We start from the raw sequence: 21,079 nt of genomic DNA on the forward strand, positions 1-21,079 counted from the left end.
AAGGAGGCAGTAGTCTTTACATTTTTATTTATGTTTATTGTTTAGAAAATTTACAATATTTTCCTCCCACACAATGAAAGCTGTGTCATGTCTTCTTTAAAAACCTGGAATAAACACACACACATACACACAATTATATGAAAATATTAAAAACAATGATTTAGTCTTAAATATTTGTTGATAAAGGGATTATATACACTAATATGATGTAATGTGTTTGCAAATGCATTTCATACCATGTCAAAATGTATCCACCGAATATAAGTAAGACTCCCAGTCCCACTGATGCCGCAGCAGACAGGGATGAAACCTTCAGAGCATAGGATATTCCTGTAACATGACAAACTATTTTACACTCTTATCCCTTAATGCTGTATAGAAACTAAAAATATATGTCATTATGTAAGTTATAATTTGAAAACTACACTGTTACCTTCTACTTTAGCCCAAAGAACACAGGCGCTTTTAGAAGCCTAGGAAAGTAAATGTTAGATTAACGTCCAGCATATGGAAAAGACATAAGGTCCATAATTATTGTATAACCCACCATTTCCCACTGGCTGACAGCACGTAAAAAGATATAGTAGTCCCTGCCGTTCTTCAGTGGGACATTAAGGAAGCCTCCATAGCAGAATCCATCGCCAACTGTAAAGTTCATCTCCGTCCCGACGTGTTTGGCGTTAATCTGTGCTGCTATGTACAGCGACGACGACTTTAGGTCACTTGAGGGGTCCGAGCAGTCGAACACCACAATCCCCTCCGCAGGAAGCACAAACACTTGGTAAAAACTGAGAAACGAGGGGTGAAAAATCATACTAAAATCACTTTTACTTGTGTTTTAGATCTACATTGTGTCCATGTAATTTAGTTAGAATCACATCCCAGTAACTCAAATTTGACTGCACATGTTTTAATAATGTATAAGAACTGTAAGAAAGTGCATTTTTCTTTAAGTAGGAGCCAGATATTTACATTGATTGGTGTAAATATTCGCTTATTCTGCTGTAACACTACATTCACCATCTCAGCTGTTACCTTATTGCATCCAGAGAACTGACTGATCGACGCAACTTCAGAGTTGGTACCGGGGTCTCAAACTCTCTGTAGTAGACAGCTGGTGCTGCTGGCACTATTGATGTGAAACGTTCTTGCTGTTAGCAGGAGCATGTGAGGCAGGAACAGTGGGATCAGGCTGGATGGTGATACCTGGTAAACTGGTGTTAGTGGTGATGGTGGCTGTGAAGCCGACTGTCAGTGCTGTGACTGCGATGCTGTAGTTAGTGACGGGAAGCAGGTTCAGACAGAGTTCCAGCCGATCTGCCGTGGAGCTCAGAAACCGCTTCCTGCTATCGTAGAAGTACCTCTGGTAATCTCTGCGTCCTGTGTAAGTCACCTGTAATGCGGGGGAAATTATTGTAAAAGTGTGCTAAACTGGCCTAAAAGTGGTTCTTGAAATGCTCTGTTACCTTGTACACTTCTGTAGCTGCCTCGTATTTCTCTGCTCTCCAACGCAGACAACTTTCATTGAAAATGAGCAGCTGGGTGATTGGTGGCTTTATTTCTACGAGACGTACAAAAGTTAATTTCCTTCCCCCCCCCTCATTTCAAATGTTTGCACGCCTCATCGGGTGACACTCACCGATGCATGTCAGCGTGGCTTCAAGCCACAGCCCCGAGTTGCCACAAACAGACGTGCTGCTGCCCCTCCAGCTGTGATAGCCCGGCACACACCGGTGGACCACAACACTTCTGTTGTGCCAAACCACCTCTGAGTTGGCGAGTTGGGGAATTGGGCCACATTTAGCTGGAAGATATTGAGGCCAAATGGTTAATATTGCACATTGCATTGATATCTGTTAGATTCTGACTTAACAAGACAGTATAGTAGCAATGAAGGACAAACACAGTTCATGTAAGATGAAAAGGTTCTGTTTTCTGTTGGCTAATGCATGGATGTGCTGACAGAGGGGAAGCACCAGCAGGATCCAGTAGGGAGCAGCTTCCCCCCCCATTATGGGTTGAACAGGAACATTAAATATGCCCGTGTGATGGGATGAGGGCCCTACCTCGACACCTTACAGATACATTCCCCCACTCTCCAGATTGTGAACATGTTGACATGTTAGTTCCAGCCTCCAGGTAAAATCCAGCCATACACTCATACAGCACCACACTGCCAGGCCTGCTGCTGCCATCCCACAGGGGGTTAGTATGGGGGAGGTTAGGTGGGGGGCCGCAACTTATTTCTGCACACAGACACGGATTAGCTGCATTACGAGGCACACACACGCGCAAGGAAGATTAAAACATCTTTTGTGCAAAACAAATTAATTACATTTTAAAACATTAAATAAGCAATTATTTCACATTAGTGGACTTTTTTTTGTGAATGTTAGCCTGTTATGTGCTGACTTTTGTAAAAATAAAAATAAAAAAATGCAACAGTATATATAAAAATGGAGTTTATTTACATGTAAACGAGACTATCTTACCACTAGAGGGAGTGTGAGGCCCATTAAATGAGATTAGTATTTATTGCTGAGCAAATATTAACGATGTGTTGATGAATTTAGGTATTTATTTCTCGACACTTGAGGTTTCGGTGATAATCACGCCAATGAGACCATCTCCCAAATGGTCAAACAGCAATTAATTCTTAGGTAAAAGTCTAAAAATAAATGTAAGCAGATAAGTATTTAGGACACTGCAGAACCTTCACACCACAGATCAACATCCTCCCACAGTCCATTTGCTCCACATTCAGAGGTGTTTTTCAGGCCTCTTGTGTAAAATCCTTCCTCACATTGGTAGTGCACCACACTGCCGACATGTGCCGTGCCATCCCAAAGCGTTTCGGTGTGAGGCTTAAAAACAGGATCTGGGCAACTGATTTCTACAACAAAAACAGAGCAGCTGTAACGTGGAGCACTGTTAGCCACATCCTGCCAGCGATGGTGTGCTTTTAAACATTTAAGGCAAATTCACAGGATCTTTTACAAGCAGGTCATTGAGTAGGATTATTTCTGTTAATGCCAGTATCACCTTGACACAGCAAAGAGGCATCAGCCCATTCTCCACTGGCTGTGCAAATAGACGAGCCTCCTTCCCCAACATTGTGATATCCAGAAATACACTTATAAACAACCTGAGAGCCCATAGTGGAGACATTATTCCACTGCATGACTGAGTAAGGGACGGGTGGAGGAACACCACAGTCTACTTCTACATGGACAAAAAGGAAATAAACAATGAAAGGCATCATTTTTGGGAATCTCCCACGTGACACATCAACACATGTATCAAACTTCTTAGAAATAAATGTAAGGTTTGAATTAGTTTGGACATGAGCAAAGCAGAAGATGGGGAGCTTTTTGGATGTGGAGCAAGAGGACTGCATGAGACAAGATAACGCTGAGGAGGGAAAAGGATAATTTTACATCTGCTTTGGTGACCCCGATAAAGAGAAGAGCTGAAATTGTCAGACAGGCTTAAAGTGTGGAAGAAGGTGGAAGAAGTATTTTCAAATTTATTTTTCTTCACGTTTTCCCACATCATTTTGCAAAAGCGAACTTACTTACGAAGTTTCATAGCACATTTTTACCTTTGCATGAGATACTTGGTTGTGTCCAGTAACCTTCACTTGTACACAGTGACATATTTGTTCCCTCATGGTGATAAAATCCTATTTTACAGTAATAAGTAACAGCGCTTCCAGGGATGGAGCTGCCATTCCACATTTGGCCAGTGTGGGGCACTATAGGAGGATTCCCACAAAATATCTCTAGAAGGGGAAACAGAATTAGTACATTTTTAATAAATACCTTTCTCGTAAATGAATTCATCCTTAAATTATGTATTGGTACTGACAGAAGAACAGAAAATGTCATAAATACCTTTGCAGACCAGTGATGGGATGCTCCATTGACCCTTTTCATTACAGACGGAGACATTTTCGCCTCCTTTTTTATGAAAGCCCTCCTTACAAAAATAGAGAACGGTGCTGCCAGGGGTTGAGCTATTGTTCCACATCTGCTCGGTGGATTCAATTACGGGTGGACTCCCACACGAGGTCTCTGCAACAAATAACATGCACCAAGATCAATGCAACCCTGCAGTGAAAAACGGAACGAGAGAAGCAGAAATATCCTGAATGTAGTTCTGACTGTACCTTGACAGACCACCGAGGGTTTCTCCCACAGTCCCGCAGCGGCGCAGACGGACACATTTCCCTCCCCAACATTGTGATATCCATAGTTACACTGATAAAACACCTCGGCACCCACCCTGGAGCTCTTATTCCACACCATGTGAGTGTGAGGGGGGTGAGGTGGGGGGCCACAGTCAACTTCTGAGGGCCAAAATGAGACAACATCAAACTGCGTTCGGCAGGATTCTCCAGGAGCCGCGACTGTGCTGCCAAACCGCTCAGAGTGACAAGAAAAGCTCTCACTATCAAAACGTTCTTTCGTTTTCACAGGAGTGGGAACAACTACGGAACATTCCCACTGCTCCTTCGGGAGCAAAGACGCAGCTGCTATCAAGGCTTGAATATTAGGGAGTCTTGGAAGAGCTTTAATATGCTGAATTGTCCCATGTTATGCATTGAAGGTGTGTTTTTACCTTCACACTTAATGGAGGCTGGGCTCCAGAGTCCATCAGCACCACACACTGAGCTGTTGTCCCCACTCCTCCACATGAAACCTTCATCACACGCGAACGTGGCCACGCTGCTGTATGTGGTTGCTGTTGCTGACAGCAGAACGGTGCCCCCCGCGGAGGCCGGCTGACCGCAGTCCACCACTGAAGCACCAGCAAGAGCAGGTTTTAGTCACGTGGTTCTAGTAAGGCGTCCATCAGTTGGCGTTACCTTTACAGGAGGCGTTTTCCCTGCGTGGGACGAAGGGCTCTTTTCCATTTTGGACTCGATATCCCAGCTGGCAGCTGCACTCAAAGCTGCCTGGAAGGTTTGTGCACTGAGCTCCGTCTCCGCACAAACCTGGGATTCTGCACTCATCAACATCTGCACGGGCAACATAAAGGAGACACGGTTTTAAGGTTTGGTCTCTGAAATCAATCAAAGGGCTTTAACAGTCCGGTTTCAGCTGAAACTCACCCTGACAGTGGGTTCCGTCGTTTGGGATGAAGACAGCCATGTTGTTGGACGGGCTGTAGCCGCTCATGCAGGTACAGTAGTAGCTGCCATACGTGTTGTGGCAGGTGGTGCTCTGACCACAGATTCTATTAGCTCCTATCTGACATTCGTCTTTATCTAAGAAACAATCAAAATGTAATTTTTTTAGGACAGCTTAATGCTCGCCAGGGGACGAATTAAACTTGGATGATGTGATGGTTTTTTGGGTCTTAAAATCTTGATAATAGGGATTTTCTCAACACTTGACTTGAAGAGACATATAGCATGACATAGCTGTAAAATATTAATGATAGTCATTTCCATATTTACTTCATTATTTTTCTTTGATTAATTAAAAAAAAAAAATCAGCTCCAAAATTCTGCATTTTTCTGAACAAGATGACAAAATGGATTAACTAGATCATATAACAGATAGAACACAAGGTTTAAAATGATTGCTTTTCTCCCCTACCTAAACAGATAGTCCTTCCATTGCCCACAAATCCGTATTTGCAGTTGCAAACCTTTCCTGAACCGTCCAACTTTTCGTCACATGTGGCGTTAGTGTGGCAGGCGGTGCACATGTCCTGAGAGTGGCCTCCTGCCAGGACACCTGAGGAGACGATAAAAACAGCATCTCACCAGGTGTAAAAATCTATGGAGGAAGGAGAAAGTGTTGCTCTAACCTGCAGTGAAACACAGAAGAACCAGCACCTCCATGGTCCCGTTCCTCATCCTCTCTGAGCATCTGCTGACTTCAACAACCCTTTATCCCCATCTTCAGCTTCTCAGCTTAATTTCCGTCCCGTGGACCATATTTGAGGCTGAGCGGGCTTGATAACCAGGATTCCGAGGGCGTGGAGGGTGTGTAAGATGAGGTCAGCCAAATAAATAGCTCATTTTCTTAATGATCCTCTTGCAGCTGGTGGTTTTGTGGCTTCATCTTGTCATCCGCTGACACATTCAGTTACTCTTCACCGGTACTGGTGATATGTTAAGAGCTGCGGTGGAAGATAATGGCTATGTTTGGGCTGACAGACCTGCTGGAAGACCTCTGACTAATGTTTCAAGGGGGGAAAAAAACGTTTTTTACTGACACTTTCTAAATGACTTCCCAAAAAGTTCATTTCAGAACATTTATTAAAAGCCACCAACTATAAATATTGTTTACGCGCATCTACAGGCTGTAGTTTTCTGAGGGGGTGGTGGGTTGTGGGAGGGGGAGATAAGTGCGGTGAGCTGCTATCTCTGTGGCCAGTAGGGTCCACGATGGGGTCTCTCTGTCACTCAAACTAACAAGCGACCGCCTCACAAACAGGGAGTAGAACCTCTGGACTGTCTCTGTGGGCCCCTCCCCAACCACACAACTGGCCTCTCTCTGGGGCTCCTTTAGCCCCATTTCAACCCCGAGTCTGACACCTCCGATCACACCAAAAATGACTAAACACAGCAGGAATCTTTTAAGCCTAAACTCACACACGAATTAAAGATATCAGGTGGAAAAATTGCTTTTAAATGAAAGTGAAAGTCTGACATCAGACTAATACAGATATTCGCTGTGGTCCCAGTATCAAATAATTCCGATGGAAAAAATAGAGCAAAATGGATGTTTTAAAGGGTTTTATTTCTTTTTAGCAGCTCATCCTTCTAGCCAATGACTGTAAATCTACTGCAGTGGACACAAAAGGACAGAAAAGGTACAAACAGATGAGTTTAAAGAAAATTTAAGATGGTGAAAAAGAATGACACCTTAAGCTCAAACATTTGCTTAACGATGGGCTTCTTGGTCATAGAATAGAACAAAGACAACAGCGTTTTTTGTCTTGTTTGGTTTGAGTCTCTTCCGGACGAGGACCATCGGGAGCAGGAGACTCCAATTTATCGTCTGACACTGAACCACTGGAGCTGGAAAACAGCCTCCTGCACACCAGGTCAGCAGCCCTCCCATCCATGACCGACAGGTCTGTGACGGTCTTCTCCCTCAGCGACATGTCCCCGTCATCGTCATCATCTATCAGCACAAACTCCTTCAGGTAAACCATCCCCACGCCGTGAAGGCTGTGGTTCTCCGCCGAGTCCTCGGTGGTGTGGGCGTCCACGAAGGTCAGAGTTGAAGACTCTGTCAGCGTCTCCTGCGGGTCTGTGGAGTTGTCCTCTGTTCCTGAAAAGACCTGGCTGCTGGAGTCCATCATCCAAGTGGAGTTCCTCTGAGCGCCTTCTTTCATGTTGTAACACGGCCCGTGGTTGTTCGGGACCACATCGGGTACGGAGGTGGTGGCCTGTGTTCTCCTGGGGTGGGGGGCATTTTCTGTGGCGTGACCGTTACCGGGGTACATCTTGAAAGCCACCCTCTGGTAGTCATGGTAGAGCTGCACGCCACTGCCTGTCGGGGACGGCAGCAGGATGTCGGCAGCATCGACTTTTCCGTGATTCTTCATCTATTTTCTATGCTGATGGGTAAAAAGGAAAAATTGGAAGGTTAACATTGATTCGGACCAAAAATGCTCCTTCACATTAAAAGCTTAAAACTTTTCTAACAATGTGACAGTTTGCTGTGAAGAAAAGATCAAAAAAGGCAAAGTGTGTTTTTAAAATAATAATAAAATGTTGGTTATACTTATCATAGTGTGCAAATATCAATGATTCTGTCAACATAAATAGAACTGTTGGGTTATTAATATATTTATATTTCACTGAAACAACAGCAGGAGCAGGTAACAAACAAACAAACAAACAAACTCTCATTTAGCTTCAGCCTGTCAAAATAAATATAAAAGGCAAAAAAGAACTCCCTCAAGGATCAGCTCTTTGATCATCCTCTAAAGTGCTCAAACCAATGAAACCTCACACACACACACACACACACACACACACACACACACACACACACACACACACACACACACACACACACACACACACTCAGGAGACTTACCCTCTTACACTTGACTGACTCACATGCGTGACAGAATCGGGACTCTCATAAATTACGAATGAATATTTAGGATGTACACATTGGGGTGAGTGTTGCTGAGGTGAAGCCTCGATAGATAAAAAGTGGACCGTCTCTAACAGCTGCACTGCATTAAGGTTTTATTACACTTGATGGTTTTTGTCCCAACATTGTTGCAACAACAGACGGAACTTTGAACAAAAGGATGCCGAGACAGCTGCCAATAATTCCTTCTTTTTAATCTTCAAAATGTTCACTTCTTCATTTATACCTGACCACAAAGCAGTGAGTGTAGTCATGTATAAGTATTGTTTAGAGAGAGATGACCTGGGAGCAGCTTTGACAATAAATCACTAATAAACCTGCACGACGCTCTTCATCCCAACCAGACTACGGACTAATCCCACTCCTTACAAAACATGCAAAAAAATCTGAATTATCTTTAAAAAAATAAAAATAAAAATCAAGTATTTAAAATATAATCTTACCTTGTTTCACTGCATTGATATAATGAAAATCACATGGCAGAGCAGGAACGACCCCCCCGAGGGTGTGTGCAGCACTTTGATGTGCAGCATTAAATGATTTTTCCTCAGCCTGGACCCCCCCACACACACACACGCCCTCCTATTCCCATTGTCTGATAAGCTACAACTCTTCCCAGTAGTTGCAGGGAGGAGTTTGTTCAAACATGCAGAACATCAGACGAGACTATTTTTAGCATCTGTCGTCAGTTACAAAGATAGAACTGAAAAAAATGTTAAATCTATAATTATAGTACCGTCCTTATAAAGTAAATGGACCAGGCGATCTTCAAAACATCCTACCTGCAATCTTGTGATGACATTTGCGCTAAAAATGTAGGATTTTGCCAAACAATGTCCAAAAACCCACAACCTCGTCTCCTTCCAGTCCTTCATGAAATGTTGCAGTGGTGCAGACATGCATGAAAAGCCACTTCTCTCGCTTCCATATACTAAATGTGCTCCAATAAATAATAAAAGACGGCGCTTCACATACATGAAGGTTCCAAACTGGAGTGTAGGATCAAATATTGAAGTGTTCCCGCGATGCAGGGGTGATGTCTCCATTAACCCTGTTTGTAAAAAAAACTGGTCATTTACATCCATGAGATCTGTAGTACAAAACCATGTGGATAAACCAAGTATAACCATAAAGCTTTGGTTAGCTTTATATTCTTTTACAGCTTTTATGGCACGCACGCATCAAACCATCTGTTTGATATATCAGGAAATGCACTTTGTTGTGGAGCTACGTAAGGAAACATTCATTATAGTAAAATAGTCCTGTGAAACTGGCATATTTCTTATTAACGGGTTGGGCTAAATAGTAGATTACTCCAAAACTGGGGGAACCATGAGATAGGGAGGACCGCTCAGGATGTAGGGTGGGGAAGGTCCGCTGTATGTCTGCATAAATGAGCTCCAAAACGGCCGATGATGATCATGACCGAGAGATGAGTCCCGTCACATGTGGCGTGTTTCCTCCGTGATGGTGCATGTGGAAGCGGACGTTGTTGGTCGACTCCCCAAACTGGATGGTCACTGTGCGTGGCAGCGACGGAGGATGTTTGAACCGAGCAGAGATGCTGACCGGCGCCGTGATGACTTTAACACCTGGAGGCACGAAACAGCTATGAGAGATCGATAAATCAAGTCCTCAATCAGAGGATCTCTCTGGAGCAATACTGAACAGAACCGAGCCTTTAATAACCAGATAATCAACCGGTTTGGATCAAAATATAAATCACCTTTGTGCTTTTCTATTTCAGCCAAGCACACAGACAGCATCCAGAGACTCGGCGAGGTAAAACCGAGGAGCCTGGCTGGCAGAGAGAGGAGCAGACATGGGGAGTACTGAGAGACGGACCAAAGACCCGGCAGATCAGCAGTCCTGGGAACTCTGAGTTCTACTCGCTTCGCATCTTCTGGATCAGGTTCATCTGAAAACAGCCAAACATGATGAGGGTGCCTGAGTTTCCTGGCTTAAAAAGATTAAACGCCAGTATTTTTAGGGGGAAACTCACCCATTTCTGCGCTGGGTTGAGATCTGCTGGATCCCTGCTGCTTGTCTTGGGAGACCAGGGTCAGGACGCTCTCCCAGACCAGGGATCCGGTGCGAGACGTGGCAGACAGGCGGATATCCACCTCCACACACGCCTCCGTTTGTCGGTAAGTCAGAACTCCCGCCTGCAATGTGAACGGGCCCTTCTTCAGCTCATCCACCGGCTCAAAGGTTCTCAGAGTCTGACGCAGTCGACGGAGACCTGCAGACGAGTTACAAGATGATTCTTGCTTTTAAAAATGTGCGCAGTGACAGCAGGCTCTGCATTATGGACTCGCCAGCTGGGCTGAGCCCGAACTGTCCATCAGTCAGGACCATGAGCAGGAGTCTGGAGCAGAGAAACTCAGGGAAGCACAGCGGGAGGTCTCTGAACTCAGAGTCGGGGTAATCCCAGCCGTAACCCGCCGCGCTGCAGAACCTCCGCAGAAGCCGAGTGTCCAGTCTGCGCCGGACAAAGACACCAGAATCAGAATATACAAGACTATTCAAATGGCCTCTGGATCAAGCCTCACCTGCAGTGGACGATCGTGTAGAAAACGCCGCACCTGTTGGTGGCCCGGAAGTGGCCCTTCCTCCGAGCCACAGCTTTGCTCAGGTATTTGAGGTAAAGATACGCGAAACTCGGAAGTTTGTTGTAGTCGAGTTCATTCGTTTTGAGGAGCTTGTGAGAACGGTAGATGTGCACGTACACGAAATATGCAGAACACGCCGAGATCGACGCCAAGGCGCAACTCTGCACGTTCCCCATTGTCGTTAAAGTAAGCCAGAGAATTGAACAATACCTAGTAACCCAATCTAATGTCGCTACATTTCATTATTACGTCATTTGGAACCTTAAACAGCAAATAACGATAAGATATCCCAATTGTGGAATTTAGATCAATAGACGACACAACAGACGCTGCCTGGAGCTACGGCGTCTGAGATGGGACAAACATAGCGTCTTCGAGTATCCATACAACCCTAAAACGATTATGCTTTTTTGTCTTTTCCAGCAGTTGGGATTTATTTTATAATGATATTACATTTCAGTGTATAAACTACATCCATTTATTAGACAGTCAATTTAAACATTCTGCTTCTGTAGAGTTCTTTACCATAAAAATATATTAAGTGGCCCATGACATCAAATTAGAACGTCATCATTCATAGTCATGCTGGTGTCAAAGAAAATCATAGTTGTGTAGAAAATTCCTGAGGTGATGAAGATCATTTGTTCCATCTCCCATCGGTCCTCTTCACCCAAACAGAAGCAGCAGCACGATGCAGACCGAGTTCACTGCAATCAAAGGCACTAGAGGGAAAGACAACAGTACAGTAAAGGGTTCTGAAGGAAAAGGAGGAAAGGAGAGCAAAGACGGGCTTACCTCTCATTACTGTCCTCACCGAGCGGATCAGGTTCATTAACTGGACTTTGATGCCCGGCTCGTCAGCAAAACCTCCAACGCTTTGGTCCACTCCCCAACCGACTTATTTGAAGGACACACAACAAGAAACATCATGGATGTAAATGAGTCTGGACTTGAAAAAAATAAATAAATACATTTTTCACATTATATTTTAACCTTGCCTTCATCGCTGAGCGCAAACATAAACTTAACTCAATATCAATTTTGTTCATTGTTCAATGTTGTTCGTTAATAATGCTGTTATAGTTTAACTTTTTCATGCAACTTTATCAGTATACGCAAAACTTCCACAATAATCAGCAAACTGAACTTGCAGGTGTTTTATTCGCGTCAGCACCATCGGAGCCGAGTAAGAGCTAGTTCCCATTAGCATTAGCCGACTTCTTTAATTTCTCCCGGTGTCACATATGATACAAAAAACTGTGCATCCACTTACTTTTACACAAAAACCTTTCTTCGTGAAGTACAGCGACGGCATTGACGCACAAGACTGCTGCTTGAATCAGCGAATACAAAGTGAAAGCCATGATATCGTTAACGCTACACTTATTTACCTCTGACGTCACCTACGATGGCCGACGAAGGACAAACGTAATGACAACCTTTCATGTAAAACGCGCAGCCAGAAAAGGTCAGCCGGAAGTCTGCTTTAAATTCTCTCCCGGACCAACAATCTCGTACGTAAGGTGGAAGACAGAAATATTTTCCCCTCCAAACATTTTTAGTTTGATGTTAATAGAACTGATCATTACAGTATTGTCTTTTATGTCAGTGAGAATACCAGGATGCCAACAGCCATGGATCGCTACAGTTTGGCGTATATCGTTATTAAAGCATTACATTTAACTATAAATAACCCAGATTTGCTCGATTGAGCTTGTTTTTTTTTGGTTTAAAGTTTGACAAGTAATCACAATTCTTTCGGCCTACCAGAATGAGCTATTCAATTATAACTGAAACTTATTATGTATTATGTATGTATTACCATCTAATACTTGGCACCCCTAATCTGTTTGAACACATACAGGGAGACGTTAGACTGGATCATGAGAATAAAAATCTTTATTAGTGTTTTATGAAGTCTGCATAATATGCCACACGCCTGAGAAGCTCATGGTCAGAAAGGGGATGGGGTGGGGGTGGGAATCTATAAATAACGCCCTCTACTGGTAAACAACTGCAACGTCTACAGTACTGACTGCTTTGCAAAAAAAAACAAAAAACAAAAAAAAAGATTACTGTTAAATACACACTGACTGTACTACTGTTATTTATATGCATGTCTGGTCCACATCGGCTTTGTAATGGATCTTTTTCACATTCATATGTTGTAGGTGTAACATAAAAACTATGCAACACTGTACCCCAACACATGGTTCAATTCCCCAAATCTTAACTCTTGGACCGGTGCACTTAAAGCACAATCAGTGCTGTGAAGAAGACATGTTTGCATCAGAAAGAAGGGAGATCAGAAGCAAACATGTTTAACTGTGAACAGCCGTATTGCCGTGCCGAATTTAATCTGAAAAGGCTGGTTGTAGAAACTGATTATTATAATTGTTGTATAGAGAACAGAACGAATACATTACAGACATCAACACATAATGTTCCAGATTGCAGCCATCTGTAATATTTAAAATCCAATCATATTGTTTCACCTGTTTAAACACAAAAAGCTCCATAAAAAGGTCAAAAACTGTTGAGATGAATGAATGAAAGTCCATTAAGTTTAAACGCACCGAAATCATAAAGCCCTGTTACAACATGTACTTTAAATGCACCAGATTTCTTTGGAAATGCAGGATACAAACACGCTACACGTCATGTGGGGCGGTGATATATATGTAGATATATATATATATATATATATATATATATATGTATTTATATAATTGGTTTTTTTTAAACCTAGACAAAGAGCTGCATTTTTAAAATGAAATTTTTGGGTCAAATGAAGGAATGATCCAAGCCCTCCATGTCACTTTTTGAAACAGCAGTGGTCTTTAAAATATTACTTTAATAAAAAGTGGACGACAGAAAAAATTTAAGTATATTTATATATAAAAATACATGATAATACAAAAAAGTAGCAAAACAATGGGGGATAAAGGCTAACAACAGAAATTCACCAATACCTTCAATTTCCCCTGGTGAGACAATTAATACTTCACCTCAGAGAGTTCCAGGACTCCCAGTGTCATGTCAAAAAAAAAAAAAATCAAATAAAAGAAAAAAACAAAACACTGCTGATATTCTCTGGTCCCTGCCCAGCACACCTTACAAAGAAACACTGGATGCATTCTCATCAGCTTTTGTACCAGGCTCCTCAGTTTTGGTGTCAACAAGAGTGCCATATAATGACAAACAAATAAAACTACAGCTGGATCCAGCCTGAAGTTCGTCTGGGTTTTCTGAATGATTTTCTTAAATAACATTCCTATTTGTCAATTAATAAGAGTGTCTTACAACGACACGTCTAGAGTTGAAAGCAAACGAAGGGGGAGTGGGTTGCTGGCAACGTCCAATTCAATTTCATCAAACACCAAGGTTGGTGTCCCGTCTGACCATACGGGGGCCGATTTTCCCAGAGAAAATTAACTTGGAACAATGTTTTTTATGGGATGTAATTAAAAATTAGTTTAGCAATCAAGCTCGTGTTACTAATACAAGCAATCATCAATACTGAAAAAGTATTCACAGATTTTTTTTTGGTATTTCTGCCATTTCCTTGACTAAAAACCAACATATATATATTTGATTTGTACCACAAATAGATCTAATATTAAAGATTTGGGGAAAAGCAATTTGACAAGGTGCATATCAATGGGTAACAAAGTGCCAATTTTCCAAACATGTCTGTATTGGTGAATGTGTGTGCATGTGTGTCAGTGAAGTGTTGGTGCATCTGGGTTTTTTTTGAAGGGGGGAGGTTAAGGTACTTGGAATTAATGCCACAATACTATGATGAGAATTTACAGAAAACTCATTCTGCAGGGTTCCATTTTCCACTGAGAGGACTCACAACTTTAGAATTCAATGATCATATAATGGGCTGCAGGGTGACTTTTTGATGGGTGGGGGTGGGCATTTCTTTATCCGTTTAGGACATGCTGGAGCAGCGTGCCGATGGGGAGCCCATCTGGGTTAGAACCTTGTCCAGCCACTGCAGGGGCCCATTTAAATGCAACTCGATCCAGCAAGGAGTGCTTGTGACGGTCTGTCGCCTAGAACACAGACACATTTTCATCATCAGAGACATCAGGTGCAGCACTCCAGCAACCCGAGCTTTATGGCAGGGTGGTCAGGCAGAAACCAACAGAAGACTGAAAGAAACATGATTCTCTGGTTCCTCGTTTGCCCAGTTTAATGGTGGTGGCTACATCATTCCACACTGTCTTTAAAGACTTCAGCTGGGCTGAAGGTTGAGATTTGGGGACACATCTGAATGTCCTCGAGTAACCCAGCCAGAGCCCGACATTAACCAGTTCAAATATCTCTGGAGTGACCTGATAACGCCTGACCAGTGAAAACTTGAGGATCTGCAGAGAAGAACATCAGAGTATCCCCAGATCCAGGTGTGCAAAGCTTGTGGCATCATAATTAAGAAGCATGCTGGCTTCACTGGTATGAGACTCAGCGTAAGGGATAAGAGATAAGTTTTGATTTAATGGATCTTGATTTAACAGCTCAGTGTTAGCTGAAGTGTCCAGTTGATGCATGTTTGACTGCGCTCACCTGTATTCAGCCCCCCAGCCTTTAACAAAGCTCATGCGAATGGTGCACATCCTGGTCAGCTGGTAGACCGCTTCAAAGCCCTGGTTGACTGACTGAGCCAGCAAGGCAGCAAATTCTTGGTTGTTGAATATTTTTAGATTACAACCTAGAACAGCAAAACAGAGGTTTTGAAAACATTTCCCCAACTGACACCAAATACAAAAAAAGTATATTGCAGTTTTGAGTTCCAGCCAAGGCTACTTTAGATGTAGTTATTTCTAGGATTTCAATTTTATAAAAACTTTGGCCTTTCCAGGCCCGGGTCTATAAGTGACCAGGCTAAAAACCAACAAGCAAAGATCTTCAGCAGCTTACGTGGAGGAATTTTACACACTGTTGCTGGATGCCAGCCATACCGCTGGTTGCAGTTTGGACTCTGGACAAAGATGGCGCTATCACTCAAACACTCTGCAAATACCTCCCCTCCAATGTAATAAAGTCTAACTCCTCTTCCTGTAAAAACACACAAATGAAAGGTTTTTTGTGAAGCAAATGAGCTCATCGCTCGCTGCCCTACATGTATATTGATGGATAATGAAGCTGCACCGCACCTATATGCCTCCGAGTCATCTCCACCGTGGCGTTCCTGTTGACGTTTGACAGCAGGCCCAGACAGAAACGCTCGGAGTTGGAGGGATCTGTGAATCCGTCTACTGTGAGTGAGGGTTGTGAAGCATGGAAGGTCTCCCCGACACGCTGGTTCAGCTCATAGTAGGCTATAGAGCACCAGAAGGCCGGCTCTGAGTAGGTCACCGGCTGCAGGTCTGCAGTACAGGAGCAACAGCTTCATTCATGCCGACGACTGTGCAACGTTAGTCCGATCAGTAAAATGGCAAAATGAACAGCGATTCAAGATATCATCATTTAGTGGGTTGAAATCCTGAAGAGTAAACTCAGTGGGATTGTCATCAATGTTCTGACCAAGATTGGGTCTAAAAATCCCCCCCCCCCCCAACTTATTATTTGCTTAATGTTGTGGTGCATTGTTTTGCAATTTTGATTTTTCTCACTATTTTATCCCTCCACACACACACACAGGTATACAAGTTGTTTTTGTTGTGTAATTCATGCATAGTTCCATTTGCTTCTTACCCATGTTGTGATTGACAGGAGAAAGAGTGCTAGGGGACAGCTCTGCTGGAGAACCTGACACACCAGGAGGAATTCATTCATTTGGATGGAGTAGGAGGAAAACACCATAATGGTCACAACTAGAAGAACTGCTAGCCTCGGGTACCTGTGTCCATACTTTGGTTCATCTGTTGATCACTGGCCTCTCCATCCTCGCTGATGTAACCTGGTGGAGGCGTTTCTGTGGGAAAGATTAGAGAAAACTGCATCAGCTTTACTCCATCTAAGCTGACCTATGACCTCAAAGGTTGATGTTGAGTTCATATGGTGACACATTTTGGGTTCGGATATAACCTAAAGAACTCCAACACGTTATTATTGACAAAAATCAGAAGGTCAAGTGGTGGTCTCACCTGGTATATAATTATTTGGTGGTTCGATTCCTGCAGGAAGGTTTGTGTTCTCAGGTATGGAATGAGTGTAGTCATCAAGAATTGGCAGCTCTGGTAGGACATCTGAGTGTCTTGGCACAAGGACAGGAGGCAGTACTGCAGGAATGGGTATGAGCCACAGAGGACACCAGTTACATTCCTGCCATTTACAACCGAGACTAATTAGATCTTCACAGCATCACAGGTGAATAAAATAAAACGAAAGATTAGTGAAAACTATGTGTGGAAGAAGCTCTCATTCTGTCTAAAGGTAAGACCTACAACCTCCTTCCAGGGACTCTAGCAGGATACGATTGTGTCTGGTTTATGGAATCTGTACACAAAATTCTACACTGCTCACATGAAAACAAAAATTAAAACTCATCCCGTCTTCAATAAGGCTAAAATGTAATTAGTCCCTTTAAATTACAACGCATGTTTTAACATGAAGCAGGTGAAGCTCAAGTATAAAATGTGTGAAAAGTCTAAATATATACAAAGAGAAGGACTGACCTGGGGTCTCTACCCTTTGGTAGTGGTAAGGGTTGATGCACACCTCATCCTTTTTGAGGTGGAAGGCATACTCACAGGCCTCAATGGCACGTAGCTCGTGGTGGCTGTGGAGGTCCGGCCACCGCCACAAGCGACAGTAAATGATGTGAGGAAGCCCCTTACATTGGGAGACCTGCAGGCGACCGTCCAGGGATCTGATTGGACAGTAAACGGGAGGAGAATAGAGAGGAGTGAGGTCAGGAATGAGAAGGACGGCTGTCTGTCCGTCACAGCGGAACACTGGGACAAATCGCCCAAATCAAAACTGTGTGCGACACCATACAATTGTTGAGGACAGTCACCTGGTTTGGTCAGGGTAGTTGTATAGGCCTGACGTATCCCACTGTTCTATCGTATTTGGTGAACTCAGGCCCCATATTTCAGAGCAATTGCTGTGCAGAGAAAAACAACAAAAGCATCAAAAGAATTGATAAACATGGCGCATAGCTCATTTGGAAATATCAGTGTGGGTATTGTTAACACTAAAAGGCCCTTTTTGCATGAGTCTTGATGCAAAATAAAACAATTTTCAGCTGTGGAAAGTTTGGGGGGCTTTAAATAAGAGGACCCTTTTGAGGACGAAGAGGAAAAGAAACAGAAACATGGAACACACAATGAGAGAGACAAAGAGTATTCTTTTCCAGAGTGCCATTGTATCAAATACTGAGAATAACTTAACTTATCTGATGACATTCAAACAAAGGCCGAAGACACACAATGGCAAAAAGTGGGGGTGGGGTGGCAACCTTGGAAATATATATCAATTTTCTCACAACATTCACTAGAAAATGCACAAAAGCCAAAGTAAAAAATGCAAAATGATGACATGCGAGAAGCTGTTGGAAGGTCACAATTTCAACAAACCAGAAGCTCTTAACTTTTTACTGCGGAACATTAAAAAGAACCCAAATTTCTGGAAAATGCGTAAAAAGTAAAAGGAAGTGGCAATAGATTCAGCCAATGTTTCTTACTCAAATACTTTACAAGACATTTCACATTGAACCACTGACTACATCTCACAACCTAAACAGTGCGGCCCAGAACAATTCTCAGGCGATAACCGACCCGCTATCTGCAGTCATACAAACATCTGACGCGGTACTTGGCGGCACATCAGTGAGCTATTTAACAAAGTGTTCCCACTGAACATGAGTCTGAAGCATCAAGGCTGGCTGGCTGATAAAGTCCACATCTTCCCCGGCCCTTTTCTGCCAATGAGAGCAAACCAAACTGATAGTAAATACAGTAAACCTTTAATTCATCCTTAACCTGGGATCCAACCTTGTGCTATGAATACTCCTACATTCTTGGGCCGTTTTACCTGCTCTTTAACTGAATAAAGGAAAACAAATGGGATACACGCATCGGCTGCAAACGGATCAGGCCGAAGTCTCATCCAAGAAGCAGGCGTAACAGCACGTCTAGTGTGAAGAATTTACCTAGGAATGGTGACACACTTGGTGTTGCAGTTCTGTGTGGTGATGGCCTTCTCCAGCTCATCTAGCTGAGCAGTCTTCTTTAACTTCTTCACTAGACTCTTCACAGCCTTCTCGCACCATTTCTCCTCCTGGCCATTCTGCTCCCCGCTGCCGGCGCCACTGGGGCCAGTGGTGGTCTTTTTCCATCCCAGCAGCCTTTTCACCACAGGTGGAGTAAATGGCAAGATGGAGGACATGTTTCCTGGCAGTGAGTCTCCAGAGGACCCAACACACACCCAGAACTACTGTTTGGGCCCTTGCACTGATGAGGGCCCTTCTATTGAGCGGTGAGTAACAGGGTGGTTGAATACACTCAATAGAGATGGATGCCTTGGAAGAAAGTCACACACAAAGGACATTATTAATTGACAAATCCACTTAAAGAATGTTACTGCAGTAATTCAAACACCGATGGTGAAGTGCAACAAGTAGAGGTGCCCTTCCTTTAACTGTCTAATTCCGTGCGTGAGCGCAGTCACGACTGAACAGTTAACGGATTGAAATGACAGGATACTGTGAACACCCCCAATACAAACTGGCTTGGAAAAGGCCCCTGATGTGGTGTGTGTGTGTGTGTATTTGTGAGAGAGCAAGAGTGTGTGTGTGTGTGTGTGTGTGTGCGCGCGCGCGGGGGGGGTGTCTTAAAAAAAAAAATCCCATCATTAGTGAGATTATATACATTATATTCCAAGCGTTAAGCAGCAAACGCTGGTTGATTTTGTGCTACATTAAGGGAAATGCAACATAAATAAGTACATCGGAAACAATTACTGGAGAAGTCATCATCATGCTAGGTCAGCTAACGTTAGCTTCGGGATGCTAGCCGCCAGCTTGTTATCAAAAATCCTTTTGTTGTGATCCAGAAAAATCCTCCGATGCGCAACAGTCAAGTCGCGCTACTTTGTTAAAAACGCCAAGCATGTCAAATGAATCCAAATTGTAAATTATCTGCAAAGAGAACGCCAGCCATATGTTAACATCTAATATTTAGTTTCAACAATAGAGTGTAATGGCAGGGACTTTTACTTGAATATCGGCATGACACCAAAAGGAGTTAGCATCTTGAGCGAACTCTTCCAAACTGAGCCCTGGCTCCCGCTGGCTAACGGACCTACATCCCTCACACAAAACAACACGCTTTAAAGTCGACAAAACAAGGCAAGAGCATTAAAATAATTACCCCAGTTTTAAAGACGGGAGCTCCACTGTTTGAGGACAAGATACGAACAGAGCGCTAAATGCCCCGCGGACATGAAAACGCCTCAAGTGTGTTGTTACCGTTGCTAATTTTGACAGGGATTATTGGCTCTTCTCAAGTTGCTACCAGTGCTACTGGAGCTAGTTTCTGTGTTGGGTAGACCGAAACACCAACCGAACTTGATGGCTACGTAGCGCCTATTAATCCCGCCCATGCAATTACGTGATTGGAGGACTTCGATAAACTCTACTTTGAACGTTGTTCGGCATATATATATATTTTTTTAAACAAAACCCTTCAATAAAAAATGTTCATAGAGGCTTGGAAGGTGTCTTTCCCCCTAATTACTCAGCATTTCCGTAATGAATCTATTATTTTGTCAAGACAGCTCTTGGAGAACTACATCATCAATCCTAACACATGGATTAAAGTTCTCCACGACAGATTACCAGCATTCGGCAACAATTAGAGGGGATGAAAACCCAAATTAACGTATTTTTATGCGGTCAAATCTTTTCACTCTAATAACGACGGAAGCCTTAAACTGATGTTGCCTTCAACAAATAAAGCAAGGCAGAGCCGTAGTTTTAGTCAACCTTAGGCAGGGGAGGGCGCGTCGTCCTGGTTGATCACAAATATATAAACGGCGGCTTGTAGGGAAGCTCTAATACCCATCATTTTAGAGATACACACAAAACCGACGTTTTCCTCCCTGCCCGCTGCTATAATCACCACAACCAGGCACACAGACAGAAGGTCTGCTTTAATGGCAGAGCACCACCTGCCGCTCTCCATGTTGCAGCTGGTTATTACGTTGGCTGCATGCACGCTGTTTAAAACAGATTTATCATGTAAACTACAGAGACGGACGTTGTCTATGCAGGTAAATCTATGAATACAATCATGGATCATTAATGTTGCAGCCAGGTACTATGGTCAGGATATAGACAAGGTATTGCAGATGCCACAACCCACAGTAACAAACACACACTAGCCT

At 43.2% G+C, this 21,079-nt stretch overlaps 3 protein-coding genes across 9 annotated transcripts; all 3 read right to left on the reverse strand.

Annotated features, from left to right (window-relative positions):
• Window positions 1–15: 15 nt before the first annotated feature.
• susd1 (sushi domain containing 1) lies at window positions 16–6,215 on the reverse strand. Of its 6 annotated transcripts, XM_057032715.1 has the most exons (19): window positions 5,818–6,214; window positions 5,604–5,744; window positions 5,114–5,269; window positions 4,868–5,020; window positions 4,621–4,800; window positions 4,169–4,348; window positions 3,894–4,073; window positions 3,602–3,781; window positions 3,043–3,222; window positions 2,714–2,893; window positions 2,067–2,246; window positions 1,640–1,804; window positions 1,467–1,561; window positions 1,207–1,393; window positions 1,036–1,129; window positions 548–788; window positions 434–473; window positions 237–330; window positions 16–104 (listed from the first exon to the last, which is right to left on the reverse strand). In XM_057032715.1, exons 1-19 carry the CDS (start codon window positions 5,864–5,866, stop codon window positions 86–88), a joined length of 2,694 nt encoding a protein of 897 aa, XP_056888695.1. In that variant the 5' UTR covers window positions 5,867–6,214; the 3' UTR covers window positions 16–85. The 6 variants fall into 6 exon arrangements, with proteins under 6 accessions (XP_056888695.1, XP_056888697.1, XP_056888698.1 ...); XM_057032717.1 differs by lacking the exon at window positions 3,043–3,222 and having other exon boundaries at window positions 5,818–6,215; XM_057032718.1 differs by lacking the exon at window positions 2,067–2,246 and having other exon boundaries at window positions 2,804–2,893; window positions 5,818–6,213.
• Window positions 6,216–10,950: 4,735 nt separating this feature from the next.
• On the reverse strand, window positions 10,951–12,181 carry LOC130525699 (immediate early response 3-interacting protein 1-like). Its single transcript, XM_057032741.1, has 3 exons — window positions 12,015–12,181; window positions 11,537–11,638; window positions 10,951–11,463 (listed from the first exon to the last, which is right to left on the reverse strand). Exons 1-3 carry the CDS (start codon window positions 12,103–12,105, stop codon window positions 11,408–11,410), a joined length of 249 nt encoding a protein of 82 aa, XP_056888721.1. The 5' UTR covers window positions 12,106–12,181; the 3' UTR covers window positions 10,951–11,407.
• Window positions 12,182–12,622: 441 nt separating this feature from the next.
• LOC130525690 (mothers against decapentaplegic homolog 2) lies at window positions 12,623–20,259 on the reverse strand. Of its 2 annotated transcripts, none has more exons than XM_057032726.1 (11): window positions 20,163–20,259; window positions 18,846–19,214; window positions 17,709–17,798; window positions 17,368–17,561; window positions 16,837–16,971; window positions 16,590–16,664; window positions 16,445–16,498; window positions 15,904–16,116; window positions 15,668–15,805; window positions 15,314–15,458; window positions 12,623–14,802 (listed from the first exon to the last, which is right to left on the reverse strand). In XM_057032726.1, the coding sequence occupies exons 2-11, from the start codon at window positions 19,079–19,081 to the stop codon at window positions 14,679–14,681; spliced, it is 1,404 nt and encodes a 467-aa protein (XP_056888706.1). In that variant the 5' UTR covers window positions 19,082–19,214; window positions 20,163–20,259; the 3' UTR covers window positions 12,623–14,678. The 2 variants fall into 2 exon arrangements, with proteins under 2 accessions (XP_056888706.1, XP_056888705.1); XM_057032725.1 differs by having other exon boundaries at window positions 20,065–20,245.
• Between the last annotated feature and the right edge of the window lie 820 nt (window positions 20,260–21,079).

The sequence above is a fragment of the Takifugu flavidus genome, chromosome 5 (assembly GCF_003711565.1).
Source record: "Takifugu flavidus isolate HTHZ2018 chromosome 5, ASM371156v2, whole genome shotgun sequence".
NCBI classification, from domain to species: domain Eukaryota; kingdom Metazoa; phylum Chordata; class Actinopteri; order Tetraodontiformes; family Tetraodontidae; genus Takifugu; species Takifugu flavidus.